The 14,019-nt window shown below is 48.1% G+C and overlaps 1 protein-coding gene across 2 annotated transcripts in view; it reads right to left on the bottom strand.

Moving 5' to 3' along the window:
- LOC126537871 (MAM and LDL-receptor class A domain-containing protein 1-like) overlaps positions 1-14,019 on the bottom strand; it is a 242,010-nt gene that overhangs the window by 93,229 nt on the left and 134,762 nt on the right. For both annotated transcript variants that reach the window (XM_055074502.2, XM_050184968.3), the window contains exons 34-35: positions 6,710-6,800; positions 2,685-2,927 (exon numbers count right to left, since the gene is read on the bottom strand). In XM_055074502.2, the coding sequence (XP_054930477.2) occupies positions 2,685-2,927; positions 6,710-6,800 (334 nt within the window). The remainder of the gene's footprint in view (positions 1-2,684; positions 2,928-6,709; positions 6,801-14,019) is intronic.

Genomic DNA, 14,019 nt, shown 5'->3' on the forward strand with positions numbered 1-14,019 from the left:
GAATGGAGCCGAAACGGTGGGCTCGAGCGTGCCTCGACAGAGCACGCAGCGCATCGCTCGAAAAGGAACACCAGCTGCCGCAGTACCACGTGTGGTGTTGCGTGAGAGGAGTGTGCATCGCCGCTACAGCATATCACCCTCGCCGTCGCTCTCGCAAGTCTCTGTTGTGCGCGCGTTCCCGGCCCACGCAAGCTCTCGCCGCCTGCATTCTGACTGCACCTCGCTCAGGACCAATGTAAACGCACCAAGCGTCTCAGCTTGCTCGCTTGCCCGTGAGGTGTTCATAATTCGAAGGATGTTCAGCAGCGTTCGATTAGACATTGGGCCGCCCCAAAGTCTCAAGTTGTGCCATCCCCCAATTTAAGTAGATTCACCCCCAAATTTCAAGTAGGCCCATACCCGCATTCCAGTTCGGCGAACCCCCAAATTCAAGTAGGCCCACCCTGAAATTGAAGTTGACTCCACCCTAAATGTAAGTTGACCCACCCCCAAATTTAACTTGGTCCATCCAGAAACTTCCATTTGGCCCACCCCGAAATTTAGTTTCGCCCACCCCCAGATTTTAATTTGTCCTATCCCCATGTTTACCTTGACCCACCCCGAAATTTCAAGTTGGCCCACCCCCTAACTTAAGTTGGCCCAACCCCACATTTCTACTTGGCCCATCACCAAATTTCAGTGGGCCCACGTTGAAACATTAAGTTGGCCCACCTTCAAAATTTGAGATGGGCCACCCCCTAATTTAAGCTGGCCCACCCAACATTTCAAGTTGGCCCCTTTGCAAATTTCAAGTTCCCCAAGCCATAAACTTAAGCTGGCCCAGTTCAAAATTTAAGTCGGCCGAGCCGCAACTTTCAGGTGAGCCCACACCCAAATAGTAGTTGGCGCACCTGCAAATTTCAAGGTGACCCACCTATAAATTTCAGTTAGCCCACCCCTACTATAAGCATTTACGTGCATATTCTAAGGCGTCCTATGTATCTCTATGGGTATTCTCTTCTACAGCGAAGCTGCGTACCCATACCGTCCAAGGAAATCTTCGTGTCGTCGTTGGCGTAGTAAGCAAAAAACTACCCATAGGTGGGCCGATCCAGGGGATAGCGCGATGCCGGGCCGACCCGTGCCGGAGGTGAAGGAAGCCTTAAGCACTGCCCGTATGTGGGCCGAACCCGGAGATAGTGCAATGCCGGGCCGACCCGCGGTGCAGGTGAAGCAGGCGTTAAGCACTCCCCGTACGTGGACCGATCCCGGATACAGTGCAATGCCGGGCCGACCCGCGGCGGAAGTGAAGCAGGCGTTAAGCCCTCTCTATCGTGGGCCGATCCCTGCAATAGTGCAGTGCCGGGCCGATCCACGGTGGAGGTGAAGCAGGTGTTAAGCCCTCCCCATACGTGGGCCGGGCCCGAAGATAGCGCGATGCAGGGCGGGCCCGCGGCGGAGTTGAAGCAGGCGTTAAGCACTCCCCATACGTGGGCCGATCCCGCAGAGAGTGCAATGCCGGGCTTTGACTGTGTCTTTGTCTGTTTAGTGCTGTTACTTTCCGAAACATGAATTACAACCAATTCGCCCGACTTTCCCTTCTATAATGCTTACGCATTAAGACGAAGCAACGCATAGAAAAATCCATGAAAATACGGGTTATGGTTGCGGCACTATAGTATTTCGCATTGAGAACGACATGATCAAATGGTTTTTGTTAAAGCATGATCAAAAAACTGGCTTTAATGTCCCAGAAAACACAGGGCTATGAGATGAGAACTACAGCAAGGCTCTGGATTAATTCTGACCATCTACGACCCTTTAAATTGTATTCGATGCGCTGTAGACGCAAGTTCACGCTTCCATCGGACTGGGCTACGGCACATGGTCACGGTCTAAACCGCGTAGCTATGCTCGGCAGCAGAGTGGCATAGTGACTGATTCATCGCTTATTGTGAAGTAAACTTAGCTTACAGAAACAAAAGCGGCAGCCGAACATAATTTTAGGTTTGTATAGGATCACAATATTTCTACGTTCAGCGTTGATTAAAAGGTATATAGTTTTATTACAGAAAGGATATTCGAGACATCTTCGAAAAACTAAAAATACGGTGCCAAATGAATTGTTTGCAACCTTCGTTAAACATTTACTTGCTTATTGAATCTCTTTCCACGAACAGGAATGACTGACAGCTTCTGTGTGCCAACGCTTTCACAAAAGGGCGTGTTTTCATCAGTAGAGGAACTGCTTTCCTTAGCAGCACCGGTATACGTTAGCTGGTACTACCAAACCCTAAACGGCGAAAGAGGAGAATCTGCTTGTACGAATAGTTGGGTAAGGGAAGCCAAAGTGTTTTTTTTTTCTTTTCCTTCCCCCCCTTGCTTGAACACTTCGATCTTACTCACCTTACACAGCGAATATGCTTACTGTTCTGTCTCTCTCTCCCCCTTTCCTTCCGATTCCATTGAGGGTGGGGGAAAGCATGCTTTGCTAGCAAAAAACTGCTAGAGAAAGCAGTTGCTTCCTTGGCGAAGTCAAGTTGTAGCGAATAGACGCTAGCTGAGGCCGCATTCCTTGCTCAACCACTGTTAATGATCTCTTGCCTCCACCTTCGCGTGTTCTTATTTCTAGTTTGAATTGTTTCATAGCCTCCGGCGACTCCAGACCTTCCAACGAACGCGCAGCTATTTCCACGAGCACTCACCATTCCGCTTAGCGTTTGCTTTGGTGAGCGGCGAGTTGTCGACTTCGCCTACCGACTTGCGACGCCATGCCGTCGGTCCACGGTTCAGAGGGCTGTCGGCCACCCAGCCGCACAGGCCGTCGCTGAAGTCGCAGTCCCCACAGTTCCGCTCGTCGTCGCCGTTGGCGCAGTCGATCACGAAGTCACACACGCGCTCTATCGTCACAGTCTGGTTGCCACAATCAAACCTCTGTGTCGACCGTGCTGCGTGAAACGAGAGATAGAGAACAAATACAAACTTTGCCGGTCTACATAATTTTGAAGAATACTATGTCGTGAAGCTCCCGGACACTCCCGGCGAATTATACCTACACCACAGACGCACCTGCGGGTGCGAGAGAAAGGGCGCAAGCGCAGGCCTCGAAGATTGGTAGCTTAATGCCTGCCGTCTTCCCCTATACGCCCGCTATCGGAGGTGACGCGATCAAGTATGCCATAGGAAAAGAGAGCGCGCGTCTCCGCCTGTAGCCATGTCAAGTCTGCGCATGGCTCTCCACAGGAGAGAGTGCATACCTGGTCCGCGCGTGGTATCTGGGATGTAATCTGTGGCGGGTGTAAAAGCCAAGGACGAGCTGAGATGGCTGATGCCCACATGCACGCCGTGTCTTTTCGCGCGCCTAGTGTATGAGGAATCGGCGATGGGTAGAGTGAAAACAAAATACACTATACTGATGGGCGATTTCAATGCCAAGGTGGGCAAGAAGCATGCTGGAGACAAGGCAGTGGGGGAATATGGCATAGGCACTAGGAATAGCAGGGGGGAGGTATTAGTAGAGTTTGCAGAACAGAATAATATGAGGATAATGAATACCTTCTTCCGCAAGCGGAATAACCGAAAGTGGACATGGAGGAGCCCGAACGGCGAGACTAGAAATGAAATAGATTTCATACTCTGCGCTAACCCTGGCATCATACAAGATGTGGATGTGCTCGGTAAGGTGCGCTGCAGTGACCACAGGATGGTAAGAACTCGAATTAGCCTAGACCTGAGGAGGGAACGGAGGAAACTGGTACATAAGAAGCCGATCAATGAGTTAGCGCTAAGAGGGAAAATAGAGGAATTCCAGATCAAGCTACAGAACAGGTATTCGGCTTTAAGCCACGAAGAGGATCTTAGTGTTGAAGCAATGAACGACAATCTTGTGGGCATCATTAAGGAGTGTGCAATAGAAGTCGGTGGTAACTCCGTTAGACAGGATACCAGTAAGCTATCGCAGGAGACGAAAGATCTGATCAAGAAACGCCAATGTATGAAAGCCTCTAACCCTACAGCTAGAATAGAACTGGCAGAACTTTCGAAGTTAATCAACAAGCGTAAGACAGCTGACATAAGGAAGCATAACATGGATAGAATTGAACAAGCTCTCAGGAACGGAGGAAGCCTAAAAGCAGTGAAGAAGAAACTAGGAATTGGCAAGAATCAGATGTATGCGCTAAGAGACAAAGCCGGCAATATCATTACTAATATGGATGAGATAGTTCAAGTGGCTGAGGAGTTCTATAGAGATTTATACAGTACGAGTGGCACCCACGATGATAATGGAAGAGAGAATAATCTAGAGGAATTCGATATCCCAGAAGTAACGCCGGAAGAAGTAAAGAAAGCCTTGGGAGCTATGCAAAGGGGGAAGGCAGCTGGGGAGGATCAGGTAACAGCAGATTTGCTGAAGGATGGTGGGCAGATTGTTCTAGAAAAACTGGCCAGCCTCTATACGCAATGCCTCAAGACCTCGAGCGTACCGGAATCTTGGAAGAACGCTAACATAATCCTAATCCATAAGAAAGGCGACGCCAAAGACTTGAAAAATTATAGACCGATCAGCTTACTGTCCGTTGCCTACAAAGTATTTACTAAGGTAATTGCAAATAGAATCCGGAACACCTTAGACTTCCGTCAACCAAAGGACCAGGCAGGATTCCGTAAAGGCTACTCAACAATAGATCATATTCACACTATCAATCAGGTGATAGAGAAATGTGCGGAATATAACCAACCATTATATATAGCTTTCATTGATTACGAGAAAGCGTTTGATTCAGTCGAAACCTCAGCAGTCATGGAGGCATTGCGGAATCAGGGTGTAGACGAGCCGTATGTAAAAATACTGAAAGATATCTATAGCGGCTCCACAGCCACTGTACTCCTCCATAAAGAAAGCAACAAAATCCCAATAAAGAAAGGCGTCAGGCAGGGAGATACGATCTCTCCAATGCTATTCACAGCGTGTTTACAGGAGGTATTCAGAGACCTGGATTGGGAAGAATTGGGGATAAGAGTAAATGGAGAATACCTTAGTAACTTGCGCTTCGCTGATGATATTGCCTTGCTTAGTAACTCAGGGGACCAACTGCAATGCATGCTCACTGATCTGGAGAGGCAGAGCAGAAGGGTGGGACTAAAAATGAATCTGCAGAAAACTAAAGTAATGTTTAACAGTCTCGGAAGGGAACAGCAGTTTACGATAGGTAGCGAGGCACTGGAAGTGGTAAGAGAATACATCTACTTAGGACAGGTAGTGACTGCTGATCCAGATCATCAGAGTGAAATAATCAGAAGAATAAGAATGGGCTGGGGTGCGTTTGGCAGGCATTCGCAGATCATGAACAGCAGGTTGCCATTATCCCTCAAGAGAAAAGTGTATAACAGCTGTGTCTTACCAGTACTCACGTACGGGGCAGAAACCTGGAGGCTTACGAAAAGGGTTCTACTTAAATTGAGGACGACGCAACGAGCTATGGAAAGAAAAATGATAGGTGTAACGTTAAGGGATAAGAAAAGAGCAGATTGGGTGAGGGAACAAACGCGCGTTAATGACATCTTAGTTGAAATCAAGAAAAAGAAATGGGCATGGGCAGGACATGTAATGAGGAGGGAAGATAACCGATGGTCATTAAGGGTTACGGACTGGATTCCGAGGGAAGGGAAGCGTAGCAGGGGGCGACAGAAAGTTAGGTGGACAGATGAGATTAGGAAGTTTGGAGGGTCAACATGGCCACAATTAGTACATGACCGGGGTAGTTGGAGAAGTATGGGAGAGGCCTTTGCCCTGCAGTGGGCGTAATCAGGCTGATGATGATGATGATGATGAGTGTATGAGGCTGCGTAATCTTAAGTTTTGGAGACGTGCGGTGAAGTGTGTTGCAGCTCTAAGCCATTGCTCCTCGCTGCCGCCGCTCTTCATCACGTCAGCGTTGTGACAGCGAGTGCTCGCAGGCACCGAGTAATAACTGATGTTGCTTGCCTCTGCTCACGTGACATAATGCCTTGTAATTTAATTGGCAAGCGAAGATTCAGTGCAAATTTTACAGTTGCTGTAAATACGAACGTTACTTCGTTGTAGTAGTGTAACACTTTGCTCTCGCTATTTATGCTTCGCCTGCGGGGCGAAACTGCGACATTTATTTCATTTTGTTCTTTTGGCCAGTATAATTATTATAGTCTTCTTATATATGTTTTTTCAGTTAACTGCCGTCCGTATACGCTAAGTTGGTTTACAGAAAGTACACTGATGTTGGCCAACAACGCCGAAGTTCACGTGTAATCTGCACATGTCCAATAGATTAAATTGCAACGGTATGTATAGACTAAGTACACTTATTAGACTAAGCACACGCGACCACAATATATTACGGACCATGAAATCTGTGAAAAAGCTGAATATCTCCGCAGCCTCACAACACAGCCTGGTACTTGCATTTCGGGCCTCGACTCGAACATGCTAACAAAATTGTATGCAGTTTTGCTGGCTAATGCTACAGGCTGCTCGGGCATTGAACGCTTTCTGAGATTCCGTCATCCATAAACTTATGTGGCCAGGTGTAAATCTTTTAGAGATGACCACGATGTTCCAATGATACTCTTTCAGTGTGGAGACATAAGATTTAACAGAAGACCCAAGGCAGGGTCACATGTGACCGGTTTGGCGTGTTCGTTGGCTTCGCTTGCTTACTGATTAAAAAAGATACAAATACTTTTTGCTACTCACTCATTTGATTACATTGCTCGCTGATCAGCACATCGTCAATGGCAACGAAGCCATCTTCATTCGTTCCAGAAACAGCAGTAATGGTAAAGTACTGTAAAAAAAGAATATATCAAAAATAGAATGGCAGAAGCGCTTAAGTGATAGTTCTACGAAAGCTTTGGTAAAAGGGAAAAAAATACGGCATATCAGTACTTAAGCGCTTTAGGAGGAAAGCTGCTAAACGTTTGAGCTCATAAAAATATTTAACCGCTTATCGCTTGGTGTTTCTTGCCGTAACTTTGTTTCGCAGAATACATACATACATACATACATACATACATACATACATACATACATACATACATACATACATACATACATACGTACGTACGTACGTACGTACGTACGTACATACATACATACATACATACATACATACATACATACATACATACATACATACATACATACATACATACATACATACATACATACATACATACATACATAAATCACTACTTTGCGTCATTAAACTCGTATTAACTAACTAGCTAGTTAAAAGCAGCCAGCCGCACCCCTTTGCAAATTTTCGTGCTATGTCTTGCAAACTATCTTGCCCCAAAAGTGTGACCCTTCTGCTTTCGCACTTCCACTGCTAAGTCTGCAGCAGTCACATAAATATTTTTATACATCCTTCGCACAGGACGCTACACGTTCTCGGCAGCTCGTAGTACCAGATGTGCAGTCTCATAAACTAAAGGAGACCTGTATGCGAGTGTTTTCTCTATCGCAATAGAAATGGCCTATATTAACAAAACGCAAAGCGATTAAGAACGCTTTGAATGCGTGGTGTTGCAGCTCCTTGCGTGCTCCTGCCTGGGACTGAAGTATAGGACCAGGCGTCTCTAATACACTCTTCAACGCAAGACTTTCTGCTTCCAGAAAGCTGTGAAAGAGGACGGAACTCGCGAGACGTGTGATCGTAAGCAGCCACATTTTAACCATGGGACTGTAGAGCCATAGGCTTGACTGTAGTGAGTGTGTATCCCAAGTTCTGTGCGGAATTATCTAGCGGATACCTTATTACACTATATTTTAGATAGTTGTTCTCATTATTGCTTGCTTCTTAATATGTGTATAATACAATTGACAGTCACGAAATGAAGACAATAAGCATGCTGCCAACTAAAAACGGAAGGAGCAGAAAGCCTGTTTACTTTTCGAGGCAAGGATAGAAGCTTTTACATATTCCATAATAGACAAAGTAATACTGCTTCACTCAAACTAAAGTTTCTATTTTGAGCACATTTCTCAGCACTAGTCAAATGCAAAATTTTTCCGGTAAAAATATTTACGTAATTCTTCGTTATTCCGAATTCCTTCATTCTTACACAACACAGTGCGTCTACATACAAGAGCTTCTATCGTACAAGAACACACGGCTTACTAGGGGGAAACGAATATTAATATTTAGACCGAATGCAATACCAATCGCCTAGTGCCAGAAAGAAACCGACTGAAATATCAAATAGTGGTCGAATAGTTCTCGAATATTGAACAGCTGTTATCACATTTAATATAAAACGATGTTCACATCCTGATATTCTTAAATTTGGCAAGTTTGGGTCATTACATAGAACGTTATCAAGCGCTGTTTGTTAAACGCACAACTGGGCCATCTGGAGCAAACATCTAGTTGCTTCGCATGCACAGGACTCTTCAAATTGTGCGAATGGTGGCCAGATAGCCTGTGAAGAGGGGCTACTCAAGCATAGTAGCCTGCTCCACTACGCAAGTCATCCTCTTTTACGTCCGTACTATGCCCGCAGATGTGAAATATACCCGTACTTTTGCTCCAATTTTGATGAAATGAGGTGCAGCTGATGTTTTGAAAGATCTGAAAGTTATGCGAAAAATGCTCGCATTTAAAAATAGTGACTATTGCATTCGAAGGCTGAATCTAACGGGACACTATTCTATTCCTTGTTCTAAACTTTCGTTTATTTGCCCAACCCTGTTATTTACATAACCTCTACCTAAACGTTCACATCTCTCACGAATATTCCAGTTTCCTGCGACATGAAATAAAGCTGATTTCGAATGTTCGTTTAATGTGTACGTCATGTTGTCACACTGTCATCGCTATGACACCTTTACCGCCGTGTCAGGCCTCTTCGTAATCCTCAACTTCACAATCATCATCACCACCATCATGTTATAAATGTCCACTACAGCACGAGGGCCTCTCCCACCTATCTCCAATTGTCCCTGTCTTGTGTCAGCTGACACCAGCTAATGCTTGCAAATCACCTTTTCTTTAACAATGCCAAGTTTCCTGCTGTGCCCGACTGCGCTTTCCTTCGCCTTGCACACGTTCTATAACTCTAATTGACGGCCGATTATCTGCCCTACCTGATCACGTGTCGTTCCCTCGCTCATTATATGACAAAGGAAAATGAAACTTTATCAGCCGTTGCAGACTGATATCGTGCCTTTGCGGCAATATTTTAAGTGCTGCACACATTAACCATGGAGCTATCGTGTGATATTCTCGCATGTGAAATTAGTGTGTAGCTTTTCGTGATACATGACAGACAGACTCCGGGAGCACAGTCAACTGTCAATGTATTTCGAAAGTCATAGCTGGGAAAAGTAAAGTGGATGAAGACGACGTTGCGAGCTTCTCAATGAAACTTTTTCTTCAGAAAATTGCGGTGCCAGACCGGAGTTCGAAGGCGAGTTCGAAGTTGACTTCGAGCTCGAAGTCGAGATCGAAGTCCTGCGGGGCACAGATGGCTATGCCTGGTAAGTTTTTAAAGCAGAAACTATACGTCTGAATCTCCTTACGTGTAGCCTTGCAGAAATAACATCACTGCGCGGCCACGGACATTTGAGACAGACTGCCGACGCGAATAGATACGATCTTCTTCGACCGAAGCCCACTACTGCAGCTAAGATTCGACCTACTTAAGTCATTCACTGAAAGTCAAGGCATTCCGGTACCTTGGATCTGTATGCGAGCGTAGCTTAGATACTCCTTGAATTATTAAGGGCGCTAAACCGACAAAGTGTGTCTTTTTACGATGACATTCAAAATGTTCTACATTTTCATTTGGCTACTGTGTTTTCCAGCTGTGTGGTACATTTTACACATTCCTAGGAATCAGTCGTACGCCATCTTGTTTTGACACTTTCCATTTATAATTTGCCCGAAAAGCGTAAAAATGAATAAATTCTTTCCCATGCAACATCACCCTAATCATGAGAAGAAAATTAACAGCAGAATGAAAACAGGTTAGGATGCATGCGGCAGGCATTACGAAGTCTTTAGCGGCTGCTTACTGCTATACTTGAAAAGAAAAACATGCAATCATTGCACTCTAACAGTACTAACGTATGAGGCAGAAACTTCCACGTGAAGGAAAAATTCGCAGTTCCGCCCGAAAGGCAAAGCACCGATTGCGATAGCAAATTAGTAGATAGCTGCGCGAAGTAAGTGTGTTGGAATGTATTTCTCTGCGGCTGAAAGCACGCTCCCGCAGGGCGCGCCGAGTCATTGCGCCTGACGCATGTATGGAACCACGTGTCACAGACGTCACGCTGGTTCTACTTAAACCGCTGTGGAAATAAAGACGGGGCTCTTTCCCCTTGCTGGCGTTTTGGACTACAGTCGTCTCCTGTCTTTCGTCGATCACGCACTGATAGCGGCGGCGCCGATACGACAGTAAGAATAGTTTTATCGGCTGTATAAACTTGTAAACATTATCTAACTAAAATTACCAATGATAGAATATGTAAGGGTGCCTCAACGAAGATGTACAAAGAAACAGCCACACAGAGACAACGCTGTCTTTGCGCGTCTGCATCTTTCTACGTCCTTGTTCATTCGTGCTTACCCATTGTATCATGGATTCAAACCAACTAGCTCGTCAACGTGTTTTAACTAAATTAACCAGCACGGTGACACGCGCGCACGCACAAACATGAACACATCTAGCTCGATGACAGCGGAAAATGTCTGAAAACGCTGGAGATAGGAATCATGGCAGCAGCCGCGAGGCAATTGACCTCTGTGCATCTGTCGCTTCAACGCGAACGAAACGTCGAAAGCACAGCGTACACAAAGCTACCAGCACTACGCGCGTGAAAACAACGCAGATCGCTTCGAAGATGAGGCCCGCGCAGGCGCGCACTTTAGCCATGTTGCAGACCGCTTTCAAGACACATGAGTGCCGGCAACGCGTCCCTACGGCGTCCGCCAAGGGCGTCTACTATGGCGTCCGCGATTCTCGTGGCCAACGCTGTAGTAGAAGCGCATGTCCACACTCTGTGGAGACGCTACCTGGGCAACGGAGGATGCACATCGCGTCGCAGCGGGCTCCGCTATCCACCCTCAACCACCCGGCATCTTTCACCATCGGCAAGAAATCTTACAACCATCGTCACTGGCAAGTCACCAGCTCTTACTTGACACTAATATTTCCGGGCTCGACTCTTTTCTTAGCCCGAGACGTACGTTTTAAATCCCTAAGCCGCGGTCACCGCGTTAAGCCTAAACGCGCCACCGCGACAGCGGCACGGCGGACGCGGACGCCGCGTCGGCATCCGACGCACCCTGCAACGCGGCTCCCAGGGTAGGGGCCCGAGCCGCGGAGATGGCCACCAGCAATTCCGACCCGGCAGGCCAACTGGACTGCATGGATGCAGACGACTTGGAGCCCGAACGCGACATCGAGTTCTGCGACTACCGCCCCGGCCGGAGCGGAGCAGCCGACATGCCCAATGATACACACCCTCAGCCACCCGTGCCTCACACTCCATGGTACCGGGTGGTCGACGCTCGCCGACGGAGGGTTGTCGCCGAGGAGTCCTTCAAGACTCCACCCGCCCCATTCGACTCACGCGAACGTCGACACGGACCCGGCTGGCCTCGACTGCCGCGCCTCCCCGCAGGGGACCACAAGGTGGTTCTCCGAATAAGAGGAGGTATATCACTACAACAAGAAGCGGTCTTACCGCTGCGAGACGCGATACAAACCGCACTCCGAGCCCCGCTGCCTCCGACGGCGCGCATACGAGTACGCAAGGAACAGAACATCGCACTGGTCAGCACCCCGGACCCTGACCTGGCGGAACAGCTTTGCCACATTCAGACGCTCCTGCTCGCAAACAAATCGTATCAAGTCTCTGCGTATGTGGCTTCCCCGGACAACTCCTGCAAGGGGATAATCACAGGCGCCCTACCTATACCTACCGAGGAAGCCCTCATGAACGATACGGTCACCTACCCCCATGATATCAACATAATCCAAGCCAGACCCTTCGGAACGAACGGAGCATGCCTCTACACCTTCGAGGGCAGGCGAGTTCCCAGCTACGTGTACTTTCAAGGCGTAGAATTTCGATGCAGACCTTTCCGCCCAGTCACCCAAGTGTGCCACTGCTGCCTCCGAACCGGACATCGGCATGACATATGCCCATACCCACAAGAACAGCGGTGCGGGAACTGTGGCTTGCTTAACCCAGATGAACACCACGAAGGTTGCCTTCCACGCTGTCTTACTTGCGGATCCGATGACCATCCCACCATTGACCTGAGTTGCCCGGCTCGTCAGAGGAGACTCGGGCCCCGAGCGGTGAAAGAGCGGCGCCAGCGCCCAAAGGGACCCGATACGACTCCACCGAGGCGGAGTACCGAGATATCAACGACAAACCAACAACCTGACGACATTCCTAAGAATGCTTGCAGCCAAGCACCTCACAGCACCGCTCGACCGAAGGAACCGAAAATATCATACCACGAAAAGAAAACCAAACAAGCACGTGTTCAACCCCGAGTACCTCCTGCCATACGGACACCTGCGACACCACTCATGAACCACCCGCCACGCCCTCCTGTGCTGTGCGGCACGAGAAGCGACGCCACGTGGCCGGTGCTCCCACAACGAGAGCCCGCCCATGCGCCTGGCTCGGCGGCAAGAGGGGGTCTGAAGATTTCATCTGGTTTGGCAACCGGGGGGCGCCTGGATCCAGACCCACAGCTGCAGCAACGGCAGGACCCCCTGGCCGACACTGGTAAGTCACCCGTTGAGCAGGCCTCCCCAATACCTCCCCATTCAGCGCCGCCCCATGCACCAGTCCTCTCACAACAGACCTGTGCACAATATTTCCAAACTCCAGAATTCACACAAGGCCTCACGCAACTAGTTCTAAAATTTGTAAGCGACAGCCTCGAGGCTGTCAAAACACAAATGTTTAAGGAACAAGAGCAGGTCTTACAGAGAGTGGAGACCGCGTTTAATCAACGCATCGACAAAATGAATCTGCAATCACCTCTTCGATTTGCATGCCCAATCATCACCCACTCGTAAGCATAAACAGCCCAAACCTGCCGCCGCCGCTCACTCCCCTCAGCCCACGGCGGAGGTGACCAACCCACAGTTGGGGGTTTCGACGCCCGTAACGACTCAACATGGCCAACTCCAATAAGCGACAGAATTCGGGTAGAGTGGGTTTAACTCCTCCACCCGGAAACCAAACTTTATCGGACCTAATCATATGGCAATGGAATTGTAGAAGCATCAAAAAGAAACTCGCCCAATTGGCCGCATACATTCAACTTTTTCCGAAGCCGCCAGATATACTGGCCCTGCAGGAAACACGGTCCGCGTCTCTATCTTTGCAGGGATATCACGTGGCATCCGTAACATCGCGTACCGCTATTCTTATTAATAAAACCCTCCCCTTCATAGACCGAACCCCTACCGGGGGTCCTTCAGAAGGAGGAACCGAGTACACCGCTCTCGCGATTATCCCATCCAACCCCACATCGGGAAAAGGGCTGTTGGTTGTAAACATATACAGTCCCCCTAAAGACAAGGGCACAAGGATATCGGAAATTTTTGCTCAAACACGCTATACACATCGAATCATAGTGGGCGACTTTAACGCCCGCCATACGGCATGGGTTCATATAAATAACACGCCGAAGGGTAACCTTATACATAACACTATGATGCACCACACACTTACTTTAATCACAGATCCCATTATACCAACGAGAGTGGGCACCAGTACGGCAAGAGACACCACGCCAGACCTCACGATGACAAGCACACATGTGATAGTGAAAGCACACGAGGTCCTGCCGGATACATTAGGCAGCGATCACCACGTGATACAAACAATCCTAACGCAAAATTCCAAAATTTTTCGGCCCAAAATTCAGACCCTCGTTGACTGGGATAAACTCCGCTCGTACATCGCCGTGGAGGATACCACACCGCAGACCTTGGAGTCTTGGACTCAAAAGATACAACATGCCCTCGACA

The sequence above is a fragment of the Dermacentor andersoni genome, chromosome 4, assembly GCF_023375885.2.
Source record: "Dermacentor andersoni chromosome 4, qqDerAnde1_hic_scaffold, whole genome shotgun sequence".
Classification (NCBI taxonomy): Eukaryota; Metazoa; Arthropoda; class Arachnida; order Ixodida; family Ixodidae; genus Dermacentor; species Dermacentor andersoni.